At 46.8% G+C, this 23,883-nt stretch overlaps 1 protein-coding gene across 2 annotated transcripts in view; it reads right to left on the bottom strand.

Annotated features, from left to right (window-relative positions):
• Positions 1-17,606, bottom strand: part of Prdm6 (PR/SET domain 6) — a 103,886-nt gene extending 86,280 nt beyond the window's left edge. Inside the window, exons 1-3 of one of the 2 annotated variants that reach the window (XM_051163246.1) lie at positions 17,238-17,606; positions 16,139-16,745; positions 7,563-7,870 (exon numbers count right to left, since the gene is read on the bottom strand). In XM_051163246.1, the coding sequence (XP_051019203.1) occupies positions 7,563-7,870; positions 16,139-16,730 (900 nt within the window). In that variant the 5' untranslated portion in view covers positions 16,731-16,745; positions 17,238-17,606. Of the gene's footprint in view, positions 1-7,562; positions 7,871-16,138; positions 17,059-17,237 lie in introns of those variants that run through there. The other variant, XM_051163247.1, reaches the window with a different exon arrangement.
• Between the last annotated feature and the right edge of the window lie 6,277 nt (positions 17,607-23,883).

Raw genomic sequence — 23,883 nt, 5'->3', positions numbered from 1 at the left:
GGCTAAACTACATAGTGTGATGGTGCCTTGAAAACAAACTCTGTAACCTTGAAAACAACCTGCACGTCTTCTCAGAGCCTAGGTGGGCCTCTTCTGGAGACGAACGAAGCTTCTTATGAAATCTGCCTGACCTTGAGAGCAGGAATCACACGGTGGGGTACAGTGACCTAGTGGTCAGTAGCTATAGATATCAGACAATGCGCTGGCTGCCAATGATCATTGCTAAAATCTGTCTATACCACACTGGAACAATCAATTTTGTAAATGATTGCAATAATCAAGGAAATTGCCTAATTTATAAATCCTTGCATAGGGCATCTTAATGGATTCCTCCATTTTAATGCTGATGCCTTCAGAGCTCAATGAATTGTTGTCTAGGCTGTCATTACACAAAATGATAAAAACAGTCCATCTGGTAGGGAAACCACATCTCATGGATATTCAGATCCTCAACCCATGATCACTCATTGGTGACTTCCATAAAAGTTCCCTGCTCCATGGCTTCATTAGGAGCAAGTGAGCAGGCTTCTTTGTGTCTGTGTCCCGATGAAAACCATCTTAGTTTGGGAATCTGAGTAAATGACTTGTAGTGAATTGTAACACAGCAGGCACACCCTGTAGCTCTGACAGCCCATATCTTAACAGTTTGTCTCTCTTTTTTTGCCTAACGCTGACAGGTGTTTGTTTGTTTGTTTGTGTGTGTTTTAAACCACCAAGTCACAGAGTTGGCAGGCTGTACCATGCTAATCTCCCAAATAGTGAAGGACACCAGCCTGAATGATGCTGGCTGTGCTGCTGCAAATATGTGCTGTCACCAGCCTCCCTCACCCACTAACAGGTGGATCCCCGGAGTCCACCTGGACACATAGACTGCACGCTTAGCTTCTCCCCTAAGCCCGCCACACATAGATCACTCATCTTGGTTGATCCTTGGCCAATTGATTCTGGCCAATAGTGTACTGTCAGTGTTTTACTTACTGCTCAGTCTCCCTGACCTGACGTTTATGGCGCACTGATTGGCCTCTGTCAGTGGTGCTGCTTGTAAATTCACTTTGAAAAGCTTTGTGTTAACAGCCTTCAACCAGGCCCCAAAGAAGAGGACGAACAGGCAGCCGACAAGCTCGACCTCCCGCCCTTATTACGGTGAGTAAATCAGGGTTTGAGCCATTAGGCTGGAGCCTGGGGCCTACACAAAGAAGGCTGACATGACAAAAGGTCAACCTCTGTCACACATGTGTAACAATTTGGATAATGGAATTCTGTAACTTATCTAAGGGAGGTGGTAAATGCTCACCAGGAAAAGGACAGGGGTCTCCAGCTTCTCTGGCTTTTAGGCTAAGTACTCACGCCACAGTCTGTGTTTCTTGTGTAAATACACAAGGAATGTCTGAACTCATGAAATCCTGGGGCATATATGATTCTAAAACAAAAAGAAAGCAAGAGAGAGGCACACTCCAACTTTATATACAACTGTCCTAGAACATCTGCACACCACCAATACTCAGAACCATCCCTGGGGGAGGAAGACTTCCCTACTGCGGAAAGGATTCCCCAGCTACATGAGGTGCAGGCTTTCCCACTCCATCGAAAGTGTTTAACCCAGAAAGCTACACTACAACCATTTGTGATCCTAAGGTGACGCACAGCTTCTCCACAAAACAATTAAAATTGCTGTAATTTGCACCAGGGCCTCAGCCAGCACTCCTGTCCGTTGCTGAGAATAATCTTTCCATCAAATGGCCTGCTGGCCTGCTATGGTAGGAACGACAGATTTTGTCTTCTCAGTAACCTCTAAGATTCTGATTTTGCTTTCTATGCCTTGTTTTTAAGGCAAAAGAATAAAAAGAAATATGTGACTGAAGAAGATAATGCCATTTTACAGCAAGAAATACTTGCGAATCATTTTCTTCTTGTGGACAAAAGGCTCTCAATAAAAAAGTCAATTTCCAAATAAAAAATAAAAGGAGAAAAATATTCCTGCCTGCATAGGATACATCGCCCTTATAAGGTATTTAGTTCTAACATATACACTATGTCAAATGTATGTTTAAATAAAACCTCACCAATCAAGGCCTTCCAGATAAGCTTTTAGAGCTTTTCTTTCTTTCTTTCTTTCTTTCTTTCTTTCTTTCTTTCTTTCTTTCTTTCTTTCTTTTTTCTAAGTTATTTAGGGTTTGGAAAACCAACCAAAGAGAGTACTGTGCTATGAGACATAAGCCAAAAGGATGGGACTTAAGGAAATCCCATCAGAGCCAACATGAAGTATTACATCTTTGAATTTTAGCACAATGCTGGAAACCATTCCAAGAGGCAGCAGATGGTTTTACAGTTTATGTAAAACTATAAAACTCCCTCACTCTATCAAACAGGCACCACTATAAAAGACATCTTCACTCCAATGAGGCAAAGCCAGGGAGGCACAGCAGCTGTTAGGACACATGAATGAAAACCTAACAAGAATATTACAGTGGTTTATTTTTAAGGAAGAAATTATTTGAATTCTGTGAAATTGACTTATTTACAACTAAACTGACAGGTAGAGTAGCATATTAGATGACAAATTGCTAGAAATATGATTTTTACTTCAATGTAACAAAATTTATAGAACCAGTCTTCTGCTTATGTCTTGTGAATCGGGCCAAAATGTGCTAAAGTGCATAAAACAAAATATGGCATTTACAGTTATGATAGTGTCACTGGAACAATTTTAAGTGATTTTAACTTAATATGAAAGAATTGATTCAAAATGATTTTTCAACACCAAAATGTGTGTGTGTGTGTATGATAGAGTCATTTATAAAAAGCATTCACAGCACATTCAAAAAGCAAAATCAATTCATTTCCTTCTGGTACCAATTACCTATGATGGTTTTGAAATACAAACATTTAGCAGCATGAAATATATATTTAAAATTGGTTTTCATTAATATTTTTGACTTAAGCTAAATGGTAATGATAAAAAAATAGACCATTTGCTTTAAGCAGAACTCTTATTATGTCTAAAATATTACTGAACAAAATCAAAAAACAACAACAAAAAAAAAGCCCATATTATGCTATCCCCCTTGGTTTTCTAAAGAAAAACAGCTCATCTTTAAACAGAATGCAAATGAAAATGACACACTCAGACTTACTCAGGCAAAGTGGAAGACAGGCTATATAAAGTTAAATTCCTCTCTAGGACCCTGACTGTAATCCTAATAAGCCACTACATTATCTCAATTAGCAGGGAAAAAAATTAGGGTGAAAATGGATACAATTTATTTTGTCATTGCTGTTAAAATTTCTTGTCAAACTAGACCTTGGGTTGAAAGGTGTAATTGTAGCTTATCTTGAATTGTAACTGTATTTTAAACTTTTGTATTTTACTCCAGCAGAATGTTAAGTATACACTGTGTGCATTCCTCAGGTCTAGTCATATTAAATTCTGATGTTAAGCAGAAAGAGGAAACCATATGCAACTAGATTAATTTATCTCAAGGGAAAAGAACACATTAATAACCAAGATAATGTTTTCATAAATGTTGGAATCAACTGCACCTTTTTACTTTTTCCTTAGAGAACACATTAGGATCACGTTATCCCACTCTCATCTATGAGACATAACTACTGAGAAAGAGTCTGCTTTCTTTGAATGGTCAGAAAGATTTCCACCCAATACATCTAAAAAGAAGTAAAGCCCATGCCCAGGTCTTGTAAGAATCAATGTATGCAACCAAAGCGTTGCTTAATGTTTTCTATAATATTTGTATCTAAACTTATTATTTTTCAAAACACATTAAAATTCTATTACCAAAAGAAACTGGCCAATTTAAAAAAAAAAAAGATTAATTTGGTGGTTTTTTTTAAAAAATGTACTTTTAGCTTACTAATATCTTTAAGTTGGAAGAAATAATAATCATATTATTACTGGGAGGAGGAGAACTGAAGACAAGAAAACCACCCCTTGTGAAAACCTAAAGATTCAAAACATGTCGGAGAATGGCATGGTGCTTTACTTTCAGCTGCACTTTGAATGGTTGGGATTATATACACAATGAAAATATTAACCTAAAAAAAAATGACAGCATGCTTACAAACAAATTTTCCGTGATTACGTAATCAAGCAAGCAAAAACTCTTCTATGAATAAACTGAAGCTTTTAATGACTAATCAAAAGGAGCGACTAATGTGAACCTATTTGTTTCCACCATAATCCTCCATGTGTACAATAAAGTACTGAGGCAGAACCATACAGTGAACTGTAAACGGCAACAAAAATCCATCATCTACCCAGAAACAGTAACAGGGAAAAATTAGCGATCCATTTATTGTACTGAAATAAAGATAAGCAACCCTGGAAAGATCTATCATGCCCCAAGTATTGAACTCTAAATATGAAGACATTCCTTCAGCAAATGACTGGGGAAAACCCACTAAGAGGAGGAATGATCACCGCTGGCTTTTAAAATGAAAGTATCATGATTCAACAGCTTTTCACTGTCTTTAAAGTCTGCTTTGGGTCACCCTGATATCCCAGGTGTCTAAAATCATATGTAAGTGAATACATTTGTGAGTCGCTAAAAAACATTATTGTGAAGCCTTTGCTGTGGCAACGTGTAGTATAATCCAATCGTGAATTCGATCTGATGTTAATAATGAGGAAACTGTTTCAGACTAGAATGCAGACTTAAAGTCTAAAATTTCAACGGCAATTTAATAGTTACATTTTTCTGTTATTAAAGGTGACTTGATTTAAATAATTATGTCTCATAAATCATGATGCTTACATTTTTTAATCATAATTTATTCATTTTAAAAATGTTTTGTTAAGGCGGGGTCTCAGATAGCCTGGGCTGTTTGTTGCCGAGACTGGCCTTGAATGCCTGGTTCTTTTCCACCGTCTATGAAATGCCTAGTTCTGTACAGTGCTGGGGATTAAACTCAGGATGTCACACATGCTAGGCAAGCATTCTAACAACTGAGCTACCTTCCCAGCCTCTCTCACTTCACATCTGAAAGGTAATTGTACTCATAAAAGTCTTCACCCTATTTTAAAAAGGGTTCTGTCAGAACAAATAGCTACTGCCACTAAATAACCCCAGTCAGTAACTTTTTTTTTCTTTTTTAACCATCTCTCAGGAGACATTTTACATGGCTGAAATTTCAGTATCGCTCTAGTCCTCCAAATATATGTGAATCTCATTATTATTCGAGAGGGCTGATAACAAAACAATAGATGAATTGTGTTCTGAACTAGGAGTGGGAGCCTATAAACCATTCGAGCACAAACCTGGTAGGTCTTTTTTCTTTTCTTTTTTTTTTTTTAACACAAAGAACTAACTTTATATATCTTCCTAACACATGGAACTCACATACTCCAAACAACAGGTGGGGCTCACCTTCAATCTATGGAGGTATCATGGTAAACAAACAAACAAACAAACAAAACAAAACAAAAACAATCTTATTACTATAAGAGAGCTTTTCCTCCATCATGTACTAATCAAAAGTGTAACAGAAAGGCCCCATAGTTTTCAATTTTACTGTGCATTGTTGAAGTCTGTCTGTGCGGTGGCTCTCTTTGCCAACACCCAATCACTCAAAGGCCTTCTAGGAAAAAACCAAAACTATTGGACTTTTTTTTTCTTCTTCTTCTTCACATTTATGGCTTTGTCCTCCAAAGTCTAAAAATAGACAAGCATCAGAGGACGGGATCGTGGTGTTCACTTTCACATTTTCAGACAGGACAGAACTGTCCCACGACTGCTCCCTGGTTTCCCCCAGGGACACACCGGCAGACCTTTAACCATGTGACACAAGAGTCCTCAGTAATGAAGACAAAAGCCAACCAGGAAGGGTGTCAAAACCACACACTTTCATTATGTCTTCCTTGTCAGTTTTGCTGTGCAAGAGCTCTCTCAACTTTTACCTCCAAGTACTTTCATGTCACACTTCCTCCTGCACCATTTTAGACATTCCAGTTCTAAATTTTTACTGTTGTTTTTGTCTTTGTTTTTTAAGAAGATCCTCATTTGGGGACATAAATATGACTACTCCCTCCCTTAGAGCAACCCCCCCCCCCCCCCCCCCCCCCCCCCCCCCCCCCCCCCCCCCCGCTCCTCGCTCAGGGATTCCATCTGGAAAGACAGAAATGTTTAACTGCTTTCCAGCAACTGTTTTTAGGAGTGATAAGGACCTGGGCTCTGTGGATAACTAAATCAGGCGACTCCTGGGCTGCCCTGTCCTCACCTTGGGCTGCTGGGCTGCGTGCTCACAGGGGCTAGTCTTCCTCCATAAAGGGGGGACAGACTTTGCAGAGACACAGGCCTCAGGCCCTAACCTCAGTTATCATGTGAGAGTTCTGTTTACCAACTCTCTCTCTCCAGGACCTAATATAAAGCTGACCAGAGGGAAGCCAACAAATATGTAAGTGGATTATTATATTGTAAGTGTTATGTAGTGAACTGGGACAGCTCACCACAAAAGGGATCACACTGGCAAGCCACTGTGTCATCCATAACCAGAAAGCACACTGCTGCAGAAATCGCCCTATATTCAAGGCCTAGAGTCCGAAGGAACTGCCCCTGCCCCCCCCCCCCCCCAGCAACTAAGAATCCTGACTGCTCCTTCATTTAGTTCACCTGGAGGAAGATTTACATCATTTAGGGTTAGTTCTCCATGGGTTGAGCAGCTAAGATCAGTCAAAGGATTATCTCATTTTAATCCCCTCTCTTTCAGGAGTAGACCTCAATAATCAAGCGTGAAGCTCCATTAAGATTTTTTCAGATACAATATCTTAAAATAATTCTCGGAATTAACTTATACCACAATGCCGTTTTTCTGCTGACTCTAATCTCTGCTTTGTTAAAAACCTGTATGAGTTCACTTTGTCAGAAGAGAAGGCACAGGTTTTTAAAGTTTTGGTACACAATATAATTCACAGAGGAGTTTGGGTCCGTTCAAAGTTCTGGGACATATTTTGGTCTCTCTGGAACATATTTAGGTGACCTGGAACTGGGCCCAAATTTACTATGTAGGTCATGGTGACCTTGAACTTTTGGCCCTCTTGTCTCCACCTCCCCAGTGCTAGGATTATAAGTGTCCACACCACCATTTAAGAGGACCAAATCCAAGGGTTCTTTCTTAATAGCTAGCACTCTACTTTTTCTCTACCAACTTGTGTTCACCTGGGAAATTACCCTGACTCTGTGCTTCTATTGCTCCAGGCACAGAGTTCTCTTCTGAACTGGGAGCCTGGCATAAAGGTCACCTGGCTCTAATTGTAACTCCACCGCCTCTGCTGTTTTCCTTCACAGCTAATCCTTCACAGTTGGAACAAAGGCTGGTTAAGGTGGTTCTGACTCCTGAGAGCCAACAGGTCCTGTGGCGAGCCACATACTCCCGCTAGTTCCTTACTGCAGGAAATTCAGACGCCAGCCTTCCAAAGGACAGGGGAATTTATTCTCCACTGATACATCGGTGGGGCGGAGGGTAGGGGTTAGACTTCTTCCACCGGCCTTGGGCTGAGCCCTGGGACCTGGTCCAGGCTTTGCGGCAAGGTGTTCAGCTCCGGCGCTTACCTCCCAGAGGTGCTGCGTGTTCCTCACGGCGCCTGTCTGCACTTTCTCCGGGGGCAGGAGCACGCCCTGGAAGGGCCCAATCCACGTGCCCTGCTGGATCCTCTGCGCGGCACAGATGCCGTAGGCCAGGCCCGGCACGGTGCTGGTGCACAGGCACACCTCCCGCGGTAGGTCCCGCAACCACTCAGGCAGCTCCGGCGGGGGTGCAGCGGCCGCGGCACTGCTGGTACCCACAAGCCGGCGCAGCGAGTGTAGTGGCCCGTGCATGGGGCACTCCCCGTTGCGGTTGTCCGCGCACATGTCGCAACCTGTGGGTGACACCAGGGAAGAAGGAGATGGGAGAGCGTTAGCCCGGTCTTTTGTCGGAGGTGGGGGCGTGGGGGCGGCGAGGGAAATCCTCGGGTAAACTCCCTAAACTGCAGCAGGTAAACCACCTGTTGGGGAGGGGGACACCAGAAGGGCGCCAACACCATAGGGAGTAGGAAAGGAACTCGAGCCACTCAGCTGTGCCTTCTGGGATCCACGCAGGGCTTCGGTGCTAGGCTTGGCTAACCAGGTGTGTTTTACGGGCTCGCTCCTAACTGGCCCCTGGCGTTTGCTTCCGGTCCAGTTTGTCCGCCCCTCAGCTTCCCTCTCTACCCCTCGCCGGTTCCTGTGCCTTCACCCTAGCCAGCGTTTCAGGGTGTGCTTATCCTTGCATCCTCAAGAAGTGCTTCTCTTGTCCAACCATTTATCTCAAACCGTCGCCTGAGTACTTGGTTCTGCTCTTGGGCTATCAAAGCGGGGAGTGACAGGTACAAACGGGAGCGCAAACCCGATCCCTTTCCTTTGGGAGCTAGGAGCCCTAGTCTCTGTCCAGTGCCCACTGCAGGGAGTTCAGCCATCAAAGATCAGCAGGAATTGGGGAAGGGGTGTCAGTTGTAATTGTGTGTGCAAGTTCTTTCCAGAGACCAAACCAGATAGGAAGTTTAAGGATCAGGATAAAGGGCCTTTAATGATCGAGATAACGATTCAATAGCGCAGGCTGGGAGGCTGAGCCCGAGTTAAATGAGAGTATTTAACTATTGCTAAAGCTGTTCCTGACTTGCCCCCCCCCCCAGGGCGGACAGCACGTAAGGGAATTCCTACCCTCCAGGCAGGCATGGCGCTCCAGAGCACCCTGTTTGGTTTGACTCGAACTGGGAGGAAAGGACCAGGCAGCCACGAGAAGCTAGGCTTTCAACGACCACGCTGTCGGAATCGCAGAGCCTAAGGGTTATTAATGGGCCTGGCGGAGCCGCTGTGTCTGCTCCCTGGTGTGGCCAGCCTGCGTAGAGGAGTCCCGCCCTCAGGACTCTACCTCCTGAGTCCAGCCTCCCTGGGGACGCTCAGGATTCTCCTGCAGCGGAGCCCTGTGTCACGACCATGGCACTTGGTGCTCCTATACAGGAGAGCCAGATAGCAGGGTACCTGAGTTGCCCTCGGGTTTCTTGACACCTGCCCCTTGCCTCCATGGCAACTGGCTCTTGTAGATCACTCCAAATGTGCCATGTCTATGCTGAAACCGCAGAACCACCCAAGAAACTTGTTACTAGGCAAATCAGTGAAGAATTTTCCATAAGGAACATTCAATCACAAACCGGAATGGAGAGAGAACCCTTGCCATGCTTGCTTGAAAATAATGGCTGAATGCGTGAGTTCTGTCTCACCCGAGATGGTTCCTATCTGTTGTACATTCATTCCCCTCAATGAGCAGCCACTCTGCTCCAGCTAAGATCGCCAGGAGTGAGGAGACCTGCTGGTTACAACTTCTTAGTGGCTGTCCCCCAAGACTTCTTTGAGAAGTAATACCCTACTCCTCAGGTATGTCCCTATGCCTCCCTTAACACCAAAGCACGGCCCCCCCTCTGACAGCAACAGAGCTAACGTGAAGGCTCTTCAAGCCAACTCTTCAGAAACATTTCCCTCAACTTCTCACACGTTCACAAGCGAACAAGAACAAAAACAAGAAACTGCAGGAACAAAATGACAACAAATGTTCTCCCTGAGTGTCTTCTATGTGTCGTGCGTTTGCGGCAAACTGCACCTCTAGTATCTAAGGACTGCAATTCCTACTTTTGTAGATGAGGCAAAAGACATTTCAGAAGCATTGAAAATGGGCCAAGGGCTAAAGAAACTAGAAAGAGAGCGAAAAGATTCCCATATGAGTCTGCCTCTCCAGAGCCTTCAAATGCAGAGATTTAGGAAGACTAATGAAGGCTAGGAGAATTTTATATACCAACTCATGACTGGAGCAATAGAATTGAGAGAGTTTACTGATGTAACCATTTTAGGGCCAAGAAAAGAACTCTGGCATGATTGAGTTATAGAGGTATAGAGATAGTTCTCTCTCCCACACTCATGGGCTTGAGGAAGCTAAAGTATTAGAATAGGAAAATAAATAGCCACTGACCATAATTTTTAATGTGTCTGATTTCACAGACACATTAAGATGACCTTTCACCACCTGAGCAAAAACAGCTTTTAAAAAATGACAATGAGAAAAGGCAATGAGCCCATGAAAATAAATATAAATCACCCCCAGGGAATGCTTAACTGGTTTTCCTTTTCTGGTTCATTCAATTAAGTGAGAAGAAGAAAAAATTACTACTCACAACCCATTAGCTTGTGCCAAAAATTCTATCAACTTCCCACTTCTCTACCGGTAACATGATGTCATCCATGTGGATAAACAGATCAGAAGCGATTAACTCCAGCCACTACCCACCCCCACCCCCCCCCCACACACACACACACGCAAGAAGCATGCTTCAATAACATTGGGAATGAATGACAACTAGTTCATTTCTGAAGCTCAATGTGTTGGTTTCATTGTTCTCAGCAGGTTACTTAAAAGTAACATTTTTGTAGAATACTTTTAAAAAGGGGGCTCCCCACACCCCAAATCTAGAAGAGTATATCTTAAATTCACTGAAAAGTAGGCAAGTCTGGTCCATGCTCGTTAGTTCACTTTTAATATGAGTCTTAATAAAAATGTAAAAATATTTCTCCCAGAAAAGTTGACTAATAATCATTAAAAAAAAAAAGTTATGTATAGTCTCCAACATTTTTACCACACACAAAATCTCTCGGTGTGAAAATATTTATTTCTAACCTGTCTCAGAGTCCCAGAGGACCCTTGGGAAGTTTTAAACAAGTAACTTTTTTTTCTTGGGATTGACAAATAGTCACAAGTTGGCAAACTCGTTTTCTAGCCAGTGAGCCACAAACAGCCACATAGAAAGGTTTGAAGGAGAAGCCAACTAGATCCTCAAACCACTCCCCACACCGCATTCCAAGCCTGTAAGAAGCAGGGAGTTTTGTACACGTTTACAGTTATTTGCAAGATGCTTTGAAATGTCACTGTAGAGTATGGCATTAAAGCAATCCAGGTCTCCTTCCGAGCACATCTGCCTACGGGGCATTGACTAAGGGAAGGGGGTGATGGTGAGTTACTGGCTAGCCTACTTACTACCTCAGAAGACCAAAGGGGGCCTCCGGAGCCTTCCTCACTCGTTTTTTCATTTTACATCCTTCTTACTATGTGAATGTTTTCAGAGATTTGTTGCTGATCTTTTCAACTGCACGCACTTTTTTTTTCCACTTTAAGTGAATCTTATACATAGCAAAACAGAGGACCTCTTTTCTAAATATTTCACCCCTCATTCTAGGGAAGGTGAAATATAAAACACTTCAGGTTTTTTTCTCTGTCTGCCTAAGACCGGAGAGGTAAACGGATAAGGGCTCTCTGTCCACAAAGCTTTGCTAGGCTTTCACTGCGCAGCCTCCTCTGCCCTCACAACCCTACCTTAAAACCAGAGTAACTTGGAAGCCTGCTGAGCCGGTCCCACTCAGGCTGTAAATCCTTCTGGGCGGCAGACAGGGTCGCAGCCCTCAGTCCAGTAGGCCAAGCCCTAAGGGACCGGGACTCATTGATCGGTCCCGGGAGTGCCGCCTGCTGGCAACTCAGAGTCTAAAGTTCCTTCGGGAGGGCGTAGTGGGCTGAGGGTCTTAGGGCAGCTGGGCACGCCCCGCCAGGAGCTTCTCCCTGAGTCACTCCCCAGGGTTCCATCAGGCCCTGCCTTCCCGTGTGCAGGATTTGGACAAAGAGTGATGCGTAGCTAACTGGATGCCTTTGCCTCCGAAGAATTTGGTTGAAAGGCCTCACGAAGGCTCCCAGAGATGGCAACTGCCAAAGCATTCTGGGAGCCCCAGCCGCACTGGGTACCCACCAGGCCGGTCTCCACTGAATAGGGAAGCATTTAGCCCCAACCACCCTCACCCACCCCAAAGCAAGACTAGGCGATCCAGAGACCAGGCGGCCACGAGGGAAGAGGCTGTTGTGGTGGACCAGCTCATATGGATGCTCTGGGGAATCTGGCTACTGGTAACATGCTAAAAACCCAGGGCTTTCTCAGCCTAGCCTGCCGGCTTGGCCCAGGAACCAATGAAAGAGACAAAGAGGGAAGGAAAAAAAGAAGGAGGGAGAAAATGTGCATTTTATTTGTCTCCTGGTGACTGTATTAATAAATTAAACGAGAGCGCGTCAGGGTGTGAGGGTGAGAGAATATTGCGCGGAGATAAACCTGGCCGCCCTCTGCCCCTGTGAGGCCACCATATACAAGGCAGAGATGATGAATAGGAGGAGCCAGAGGAGATCGAAGCGGGTCTGGGCTGGCTCCACTCTCTCCTACAAAACTATAGGGCAATTAATTGTGGCTTGTCCCCTCATCCTTCATCTCCTGGTGGCACATATCGATGGAGATTACTGCTGATGGACCATTTTATCACCTTAAATAAACAGTCACCACCTCTTCTAACCTCAATCTAATATATGGCTCTGTGTTCAGTTTCAGGGCTCTGGATAAAGAATGGTGTAAAATAGCTAAATCATGTGTGTTATGAGATGGGGCTGGGCTTGCACACACACACAAAAAAAAAAAAACGTGAGGAAAAGAAAAATAGAACAATATAAAAAGCCCTGCGCACACCAACACCGAAGTCCCTCCCCCAGGGGACCAGATCTGAAATCTATAATAAATCGCTTGCTGGTCGTTAACAGCAGATACACTGGATGGGAGTGGAGTAGAGAGTGTGTCTTCTTGGCACTAAGAACTAGCAGGTACTCAAGAAGTGCCCCCCAACAATGAAGTGGGAAGAGAAGTCAGAACACGTGACCATCCCCAGTTTTCCACACCCCGAGTACAGCTTCTTGCAATCCTAGGGCACCAATCCTTCACTATCTTCAGTCCCTTCCCTCGAATCTTTCGCGAGTGCGGCCAACGATGAAACCTGCAACCTTGCTTCCGCATTCATGGTTGGGGGGCGGGGGGACTATCCCTTGCACAGGAGGGAGTACTTTCCTAAATAAGAAAGGTCAGCACCCCAATACTGAGAAGGCTAGAGTGGCCCAACTCTTTGCCTTGACACCAGACCAAGTTCATTTCCAGCCCCCTTCTCAGTATGAAGCCAGGCAGTCTTCACAAAGAAAGGTTATGAAAAGCTAGCTCTGCTAAGATGATAGAGACCCTCTGCTTATGTTCCAGGCATGCCCAGTGACTGCCTGTCACTATCTTTCAGGAGGGCTAACAAAGTCTCAGGAAACAGTTCTGGGTAGCCCAGAACGTGAGAAGAGGTCACTGGGCTGGAGTCCCAGTTTTCTGGAAAACCAGCAGCAAAGGACTGCGTGTGTGTGTGTGTGTGTGTGTGTGTGTGTGTGTGTGTTACAGGGCACAGCTCTTGACTTTTAAAGGCCAGCGCAGCAGTGAAGCCTTGAGAGCTTTGGAGAAAAGTGTACCTCAGTCACTTGTATGCAGGTCAATAGCAAGAGGCCAGTGGAGGAGCTCACTTGGGCTAATGTGTGTTTGAAAATCTGACAGCAAAGAGATATAAGCTCATTCACTGTGGCATCCGCTATATGTGCCAACACAGCCTAAAGGTGTGGCTGAGCAATGGTGGTGCACATTACCAACCTCGGGCAAACAGAAGGGGAGAGATGAGGAAGAAGTAAGAAAAGGGAGAAATGACTAGACACTTCTTTAAATACAGAGGCACAAATTTAAAAGGGAAATGGCAAAAGCAAGCAAGCAAACTAAGGGAAGCTACACGTGAGAAATTAAAAGTACGTTAGCCTCTCTCCTGCCTCCCCCCCCCCCTCATACAGTACACAAATCAGGGGAAGCTTTTGTTTTCAGACTTTCAAGGGACCAAAAGACCAACACCCCAAACCCCTGGAAAAGGTTTAAGCCTTTGCATTTGGGGTTTGCTTGAAAGCCTAGTTAGAATACACCCACTTACTGCTCATCTTTAAAATACACCTTTAAAATACACCATATGCCCCTGTGGCTTTAAGCGAGTGCCAAGTTTACTTGCCCAGGACCAGAGGCAGGTTTCCCGTTACTCAGAGCTACATTTGCTTTCCAGTTTCCTTCCAACTGTCCCCTTTAATTACCAACCAAAGTGAGGTGTAACAATCTAACTTTCTTCTGTCCTTTCTCCTGCACTCTGAACATCAAACCAACCCAGTTGACTCCAAAGAGGCTACTAGATGATTAACAAAATATGCATAATAAAACCACAAAATATGAATAAATAAAACCACAAACCATTCTGTCTAACTCGGGGTGGGGGAAGCTATCTAGGTAACAAACTGATCCACATCCATATGTCAATTAGTAATCTGTCCTAATTCTTTCTCTGATTGGTGGGTGTTTTCTCTAGTGAAAATATATTAAATCTCACTGCTACATTGTAAAAACCACACACACACACACACACCCCACAACACAAAGGCAGGGTTGGTATCTTTTACAACGCAGATTTACTATAGAGAAGTAACTGCAAGCTTGAAAAGGCTCTCCCAATCTATAATGATTATATTTTGCCTAGCGGTAAAACCTACTGCCAAGTATTCTATTTCACACTTTAGAAAGAACTAGTTGTAAGACAACATCTGGAAGAAATTCTTGAAGAAACACACATCTTTGAGCTCAATTAAGACAATGCAATTTTATAAAATGTCTGAAGCCCTGAAATATATGAGTTTTCTGAAATGCGCGCACACACACACACACACACACACACACACACACACAAATTGGAGCTGCAACTCTTATCTTAAACCCATATTTTACCCTCAGACACGAGAAAGGAAAAAGGTAAATATAACTGCTGTTTTGGTTAGTTGCTGTCTTCATCACAAAACTACTTCAGAAGAGTGATAACCCTCAATTGTGTGGCTAATGCCCATTGTTGTTTTTAATCAAAGCAAGAACCTAAGAAACTTTAAATTACTATTCTGATTATATTATTTCGTTTTAATGAGAAATCAAGAAATTTATGGCATGATATACATTCTGCATGGAGCAACTCACTAAAATAGAATAAAAATAAATATTTGTCATCTACTTTCTTATATAGAAGGCAAATGAAGAACAAATTGAAGAAAATCGATGGGCAAGTGCTACTCTCAATGTGACTCTCTCCCAATTGCTGTCGGAAGGTTCTGGAGAGAATAGTTCACGCATATGTCAAAACCATAGGTGTTAACATATCACCATACCTCTTGAAATTACCTAGAAGTAGAAGATGCATATCAACACACATTTTTGTTCCTTCATTGAGGGCTTGTTTCAAAATATCAAAATACAACTGTGTTTACGACAAGCGTTGGGAGTTGTGAATACAGAAAGCTAGGGAAGTTCTGACATGTAGCTAGCCACTCACCGTTTACTTGAGGAAGAGGTAAGTTTTTTTCACCAAATTGCCATCGCTTTTAACTTTAAAATTTTGTTTAAACGAATAAAGCAACATGGGTTGCTGTCAGAATGCACGATCCGCAAAGAACGACACTGCCCTGACTTTGGGATTTTTCTTCTCATTCAGTGGGCTCCCGCGCCCCCTCCCCAGTTTCCTTGGTTTCTAAATAAATAGTAGCCCCACTAATAACACCTACCTGCAGGAAGAAACTAACCCATTGTCACCAAAATAAAATAAACAAACAAAAACCTCCTACTACAGCGAGGTCTTCTTTGGAAACCCTCAATAATCAAGCCTCGAAAATGAGCTTCCACCCTTAACTCCAAAGGTGGAATATTAGACCGGGAAGCAAACCCTGGTGTCCGTGCTCCCGCTGGAAACTCAGAGTCCCTCCCTAGTTCGGATCAGGCCAAACTGAGTCCACCTGGACAATCCTGGCTGCCAGCTGCCAGTGCCCTCCTGGCCCAGAACACTGGGCGACCAGAGGGCGGAGGGCCCTTGGGGTGGTAAAGCCTTGTGGCTGTGAAGCGGAGTCTGAAGCTAGCTGGGAGAGAGAGGAGCCCAAGGTAACAGACACCCAGGCACCCCGTCTCTTCTCAGTCGCCAGAAAAGTTTTTTTTGTTTTTTGTTTCCCACAAAGATCTAGGTGGCCTGGTACAGCGGCTTGAACCAAGATCCCCCACCACCACAACAACCCTTCATCCGTGTCACTCTCCTGGGACCCTACCCGCCTCTTCCAGCACTGCCTGCAGTCGCCCGCGCCCGGGCAGAGCAGGCAATCTAGGGCTGCGGTTACGTACGGTTGTTGGGATCGCTGGTGTGCTGGTTGAGCGGGATGATTTCCATGCGCTGCTGGCCGTACAGGTAATAGTCCAGCTCCTCAGCGCTGCAGCGGAAACGTGAGACACCACGGCCGTCGCCCCCGCTACCGCCGCCACCGCACTTAGCGGTCCCAGAGCCAGAGGAGGCGCCGAGGCACAAGTCCTTCGTAGGCAACGGTTCTGCGGCCACCGCAGCAGCAGCTAGAGGCGCAAACACCGGCATCTGTGCCACCGGCAGGGCCGAGAGACCCGCCAGCGCGGCGGCGGCGGCAGCGGCGGCGCAGGAGGAGGCAGAAGAGGCGGAGGTGGAGGAAGGAGCCGGAGTGGAGGAAAGGGACGAGAGTGAGGCCGGCCGCGGCCGCAGGCCGTCCGAAGGAGGCTCGGCGCGCTCGGGAGGCGGTGGCGGCGGCGGCGGCTGCAGGGGCTGGGGCGCGCCCAGGGGAAGCGCGGCGCCGCTGCTTTTGAGCGGTCCGCCGCCGCCTCCGTGCGGGAAGAGTTGCTGCCAGTGCTGCAGGTAGGCTGGGTCCACTTTGAGGAAGGCCGAGCCGCCGGGATCCCCCGGCTTCAGCATATCCGACGCCTCGAGCTGGGGGCAGAGGAGGGCAAGGAGGAGCTCAGTGTGAGCGGGACGCGGGCCTGGACCAGAGGGGCGTGCAAGAGGACCGCAGGGATCTGGATAGAGCACCAGAGCCCCACTTGGCTCCGGCAGCACGGCCCGCAGCCGCGGCCCCCTTTTCCCAACTCCACCGGGGCGCAAAGTTTACTCCGAAGCCGTGGTGCGGCGCAGAGGTGCCTGCGTGCACCCGATGCTGCCTCGCAGCCTTCGAACCGGCTCCCACCCTGCTACACTGGGACCCCAAGACTAGGCGCTTTCCTGCACAACTCCAGGCAGGACGTCGCCCCCCCCTTCAGCCAGCGCCCTGGAGCCAACCCGAGGCGAAGTGGCGCAGCGCCGGAGCCGCGCTGGCCTCAGGCGCCGGGAGGCGGGACAGTCTCGCCCCCCGCCCCTTGCCCCAGACCTCCAACCTCTTGGTGCAAGGGGCCCACGGCCATCCGCCTTAGTCCAGCCTCACCATACCTGGGAACTGAAAGCAGCCGGCGGGTGCTAGCCTTCCTGTGTGCTCCAGGACGTTTTCGTGCACGGGTGGAGAGTGGGATCCTCGGGAGCTACATGACCCCAAGCCAGAGGAGATGGAGAGCCTTAGAGACCCCGCAACCTGGAGTCCTCCCGGAATGCCAGTAAAGGACGCGCAGGCCCGCGGAGGGCGCAAGAGCAGCTCGGCACAGAGAGCGCGGGAGCGCCGGAGGACTCGGGACTGAGCGGCCTCTGGCTGCTGCGCTCCGCCGCTTCGGCGCTTAGGCTCTGCTCTGGCAGCCTCCCGGCTGGGCACGTGCGTTTTACGACAGCACCAAATACATGTGTGTGCGTTCGCGTGTGTGTGTGTGTGTGTGTGTGTGTGTGTGTGTGTGTGTGTGTGTGTAAAGCGCGCGCGTGTATGGAAGGGAGCAGAGACTGAGAAGGGGAGAGGAAGAGAGGGGGAAAGGGAGGGGGAGAGGGAGGGAAGAAGAGAGAGAAGAAGAGAGGGAGGAGGGACCCAGAAAGAAAGAGAGAGAGAGAGAGAGAGAGAGAGAGAGAGAGAGAGAGAGAAGAAGAAGGAGGAGGAGGAGGAGGAGGAGGAGGAAGAAGAGAAGAGGCCAGAGGGAAGAAGAAGTCGGGAGCTGGCCAAGGGAAAGTAGGGGAGGGGAGCGGGAAGAAGGAAGTTCAAACTGGTCTGAACCCGCAGACACCCGGCTCTGGTGCGTCTCCGCCTCTCCCTCACGCACAGACACCTCCTCTGCTCCGACACACACACGCACACACACATACACACACATTTATTTATTTATTTATTTATTTATTTAGCGTGATGTCTCCGGCTTGCTTGTTGTCCTTTTCCTGTCCACAATGTATCTTTTCTAGGTACAGGCTCAGTGCTCTGATCCCAAAAGCTCTGGAAACACACAAACCAGACGAGCATCTTCGAGTCAGCTGGTATCTGTGGTGGCAGCAGCGCACACCGCGGGGGCTCGTAGACCCAGTCCTCAGAGAGAGATTGCTTTTTAGCCGGGTTCAGATTTTCCTGGAATGCCGTTGGGTGCCAGAGTTGGCTCGCCGGCCAAGCAATCTCTAACATAAATCCTCCGGAGAGAAAAGTTGGGCGGGGGTGGGGTGGGTGAGGCGGGCACGTTATGCGCTGGCCTGAGACCCTCAGTCTGCAGCCTGAGCGAACTGGAGGGCTTAGGAGTGAGGGTCTCTAAAGAAAGAACTGGCCCTAGCAGGACTCCAGTCTAGCTGCGGTAGAGAAGCTGCTGAAACAGAGCCTACACCTAATGCTCAAACAGCCTTTTTCTAGGCTTGCCTTCCAGGATTCTCTGCCTCTCCTTGATGGCACTTCGAGCCTTACATTTGTGCATCCACAATTCTTGAAGCTGCCGGGGCCTGCCCAGGGAGGTCAAACACAGGCTTCTTTAATTCAACTCCCAGGCGGCTTTGGTGATTCAGGAGGCAAGCGCAGCCCCACCCTACGATGCCATTTCCCAGAGCTTTGAGCTGCAGCAGCTCCACAGTGCAAGATCTAGCGTCTATCCTTTAGGCACCCACCCCAAACTCTTAGCTTTTTGGCATTCATAGTACTCGGTGGCAGAGGGCAGTGACAAACTGTGTGAAATTGGCCAACTCCGGATCTTTCTCCTGGCCAGGGTTCTGTCCACACCTTCAAGAGGCAGAAAATGACATTTATCTTTCCGCAAACAACCCAATTTATTTAACAGTCACCATTCCGAACAAGTATTCTCCATTCTTTCCTAATATTTGCAGGATTCATTTTTTCTCTTCCCACCACTCATTTTGTCTGAGCCTGGGAAACGGCGCTGTTTAGACTTTGTCCGGGGTCTCAGGCAGAATGCCTCCCTCCTGGTCGGAGCCGAGTTGGACCGAAAATGTTTTGACTGGCGTCGCTATGACAGGGCCATCCGTCATTCCTGGATAGATTGATAGCACCCAAGTCTAAGGCAAGCACCACGAGGGAAAAGCCACCGCGTGGAAGACCCCGAGGCTAACCGGGCAGTCTTCAAAGACTTCTAACAACTCCCGGGAGAAGAGGATGAAGTTCCAGGCCCCCGTTCAATTAATCTGTGTCCAGAATTGCTGTGGCTGATGGGACCCCGGGAGACAGTACAAACTCTTTCTCACATTCCCCTAGTTCAATGCGGGAGAGACCAAGGTCTTTCAGGATGCTCTGGGGACACTACCCGCCTACTCATTTCTAACCAAAGCCGGCCATATCCTAGAGTTTGGACCCCAGAAATGGAAGTGCCAAAGAACCACAACCCTCTTCCTTCCCTAGGAAATATCAGGATTTTGAGATGCTAGTTGGCAGCAACGGCTAGAGAGGCTTTGTGCCACTCAGTATGGCTGGAAAGGGTGGACTAGGCACTCCCATTAGCTGTGGCTAATGATTGCTTAGGATGTGGGAAGCCTATCTATTTAGGGTATCTAACAAGGCATTATTAACAGCTCCATGTTGCGTAAAATGGTGACCAGAAGGTTCCGAGAGGTTAGGTAGGTTGCCTAAGGTCGAACCATCAAATGAATAATTGAAGTCCATTCAACACCCTCCTTCCCTGCTCAGTGGACTGCCGAGTATATTTTTCTAACTACATTAGTCAAATCTCTACTGATTTCCTTGAGCCTGGACTGGAGGTGGTAGGATATCATAGGAGACCTCTGATTGCTTCCAGAGTCAGGGATTAGGCCAATGGGGTAAAAAAGGCCCTCTCTTCCATTACACCTGCTGCAGAATACCTGACTTGTTAAGTTGGAGGCCCCTCCCATACTCACCCCTGCCTTCCTGAGGTATTGGGCACAGGTGGACAGTGAGGAGGCAGGGCCCTTGGTACTAGAGGACATAGTGAATTTCCCTGAAATGGGGAAGGCACAGTTACTGCCCGAGGGCCAGAGAGCAGAGGTCTCCAGTGGAGTGTCCTACACTGCCTGGGCATTTTTAGCACCTCTGCAGCAGGTTCAAGGTGATGACTGAGGCAGAGGTCAGCATGTGTCCTTGCACTTTGGGCAGAGCATAGTGAGCCTTGGCCCTGTCGCCTAGCTAGTCACAGGAAAACATTAGCAAAGTCTCTTTGTCACAAGAGCTGACCCTAGCAGGTTTGGTGGTGGTCAGCCTGGAACATCTTGGGGTTTTTAGAAAGTAAGTTCACTGACCGCAGGTGTGTGTGTCCCTCAGATCGGTTGCCTTCTCTTAGTACTTTGAAGATGGGCGAACAAATCACTCCAACCACTTAGGAAGCAGTCAAATCTGCATAAAAATCCATTGCTCTGGAATCGATGGGTGAATATTTGCTGGGAATTTGTTCCAGAGGAACAAATAAGGAGGGAGAGTGTATTGGATGCAAAAGGGGGGCACGGTAGTAGTGTTTTTCTTCATTGATTAATGACCTCTAAAATAAAACAAGTGGGAAGAAGAGTCGGGATCAATAAATTAACTACCCCAATTTATCATTTTGCCAGGATTTTCCCCTCGAAAATCCTCCCTAGAAAGCCCAGTGTACCCTTATCCAATCAGGGAAGAATGGAGTTAGTGGCAGAGCAGGGAGACAGTGGCAGGGAGGGCAGGAAAGCAAGAGGGGGTCTATATACAGAAGACCCTCCATCTGACTTTGCTTGACATACAATTAAAAAGTTTTGCCGTCCATATTAATTACTTTTTTTCTTAGTGGAGGAGGGAAGCAAATGGCCGTCACCTTTGACAGGACTCCAATAAGAGATTCAACAGCTCTCCATCCTGCCCAGGGTGTCCCTGTTTCTAGGTTTAAGGTCACGGGTGGCTGCGTTAATAATTCATTGATATAGACATTTATTCAGAAGGTTTTTCTGAGATCTGCTCTCCCTGCCTCCTCTTGGAGATTTATTTTCCTGAGAAGTGGACGGGGAGAGCTGCTCCTTAAAGGGGGGGGGGAAGAAAAGAAGGGGGGACTCTGTTTACAGCTTCAAGAGACCTTGACTGACCAACCTAGTGGGTAGGATCCTTCAGCTTAACACCAAATCCCTGGTCAAACCACTGTTTGGAAATGTCTCATCCTTTAGGACAAGAATTCTGGTTTCTAGTGGCTCTTTCTCCCACCTCTACAGATGTCTAGAAAGCTCCTTTCTATCATGGCTTAGAGTCCAGGTGAAGATGTCTCAGGGAGGACCCTTGAGTTAGGGTGAAGAAAAGGCTCTCCAAGCCCCACCCCCACCTCCTGCCCCACCCCCCACTAACACACACACACACACACACACACACACACACACACACACACACACACACACACACACACACTTCCCAGAAAAGTTTTCAAACCTGCCCATATCTGGAATCCAGGAATTTCCTTCGTAGAGCACAGGCAACTTTAGGTAGATACTTTGTCTTTACAAAAATGAGACCACAGGGTGGGGAGGGGCTGGGAATGGGGGAGGGTGCACGTTTAAACCAATGCCTAAAGCCCAGGCCCCCAGGTTTACTAAGGAGACAGAGGCTGGCAGGAAAGGATACCTAAGTAAAGTCAGCTAGTGGGAAGTGCTGTGGATGGATGGGAGGAAAAGAGCAAATCTGGTTGAGATTGAGAGAGACAGCCACCTGGGCTGGGCTTTTCCTAGAAGGTGTCATTTGGATGAAATTAAAGCAAGAAAACACCAATTTTATCTTCAGCGGGGCGCTCTGTGGCCCAGGTACAAAAGCAATGAAAGGTGCATCTTGGGGGTAAGAATTCTACCTCTTGAGTTCCTGGGCTCACTGTCATGGCCCCGGACACCATGAGCTGCTGGATAGCCTTCCAGAATACCCATTCAGGATTCGTGTCAACTGGAGTCATCTCCGTCTCTATGGCTGGTGGCTTAAGCTGACACCGTGATCTACCTCCTATTGTCTGAGTCTAAATTTCTTCAAAGATGAAAGAAAAGAATGAGACTAGCATGGCCTTCTATCCTAAGCTTGGTATGAAGTGGGCACAACCTTGGAACCTCCCTGGCCTCTGTACCCACTTCCCCGAGGCCAGGTGACTGCTGCGAGAAATGCATTGGAACCAGAAAGGCCATCACTTATTTGTATTACTGTAGTCTTTCCACTGATTCTCTTTGCACTGTCCCTTCTTTGCTCTTACTCAGTGATAGAAAAGTGACAGCCACTATGGGGTGGGTGAGGCAGAAAGTTGTCAGCTCTTCAAAATCGGCTCTTTCCTCAGCCCACACGGCAGGAGCCTTGGCGTTCTGAAGACACAGCATCTTTGTCAGAGACACCAACAGCTTGAATGTTCTCCCAGCTTTTTCCTACCACAGTCTGAACTATGAAGGAAAACTCTTCATTTTACCAGGTCAAATATGGCCTCTGGAGCCAGGAGGTCAAAACAGCCTCTTTCTAAGCTTTGTCTTTCATCCTCTTCTTGGACCACAGCAGACAACACCTGTTTACTTCACGGGAAATGCACCAGGACCTTCTTGTTGCTTTCACCCAAAGCTGTGGCCCACACAATGCTTCTTAGCCACTCTTGTCCTGATTTGATTAGCCAAGGTGACCTGAAGGTGAGAAAGGCTCCACAGTATGTTACCAATCCCTGGGGCCAGTCCAGTCTCCCAGGGAAGCCTCTAAATATATCCTTTCTGTTCACAGGAAAATCAGCTATTATAATTTGCATGTTCTCCTGAATTAAAACCAACCTGTGGCCGGACGATGGTGCCGCATGCCTTTAATCCCAGCACTCAGGAGGCAGAGGCAAGCAGATCTCTATGAGTTCTAGGCCAGCCTGGTCTACAAAGCAAATACAGATCAGCCAGGGGGCTACACAGAGAAATCCTGTCTCAGAAAAAAAAAATCTATGATAGTATAGTTTTGTAAAGACTGACATTGGCAGGGGGCTGGGGAAGGCCACCCCCTTTTTTTTCTTTCTTTCTTTCCATCTTGAGCTGACAAGAAAAATGTAAACAATTAGACATGATAAACTACTCCTTCAGATGTTTGTGTATTCATTGCACTGTCTTCAACCCACCACTCTTTCCCCAGGAATTAAGTCTTCAGTTTTTCCAAGAGCCTATAGAAATACACAAGCCCAACTAAACTAATCTACAAAGGTATTAAGTACTATCTTGGGAACACCTGTGGTGTAGCAGAGGCCACAGATAGACACCACTAGCGCAACTTTCTTTGAAGTCCTAGCAAATGCTGCCTAGTTCTAAGAAAGCCTTCTACTGGTAACCAGGGTGTAGCCTGAATCAGTTGAAGCCTGTAGACTTTAAGTTCTCACCGGGATGAGACAAGCATGTAACGGTGCATCTGTTGGAAATTAGGAGCAGATGCCATGTACTGTAGGGACAGGTTTACATCCCGAGAATTGCCAATTCCTGGTGCATGGTGGGTTCCCCTGCTCACCTAGCAACAGTCTTAAGGGGTCAGGATGGCTTCCAGTTAGTTCCATATATGAGCGGGTCCTGAGGCTGTCACCATACACCCTGTTCTCTCACAAGATCTTGCGCGTGCCTGCAGGTGCTCTGAGAAGCCTTTGTGCCCCTCATCGCACACTCTTCCCCCATGGAGTCAGAGTCTCACTCACCCCTGAGCTAGGGTGATACTAAGCATGCATTAAAGAACCTTTCTAATGATTCTATATTCTCTTGGTATAAGCCTAGTGCTGGTTAG

This window comes from Acomys russatus, chromosome 20 (genome assembly GCF_903995435.1).
Source record: "Acomys russatus chromosome 20, mAcoRus1.1, whole genome shotgun sequence".
NCBI classification, from domain to species: Eukaryota; Metazoa; Chordata; class Mammalia; order Rodentia; family Muridae; genus Acomys; species Acomys russatus.
The sequence above is the reverse complement of the archived record's forward strand: the minus strand, read 5'-3'. Positions and strand labels throughout refer to the sequence as shown.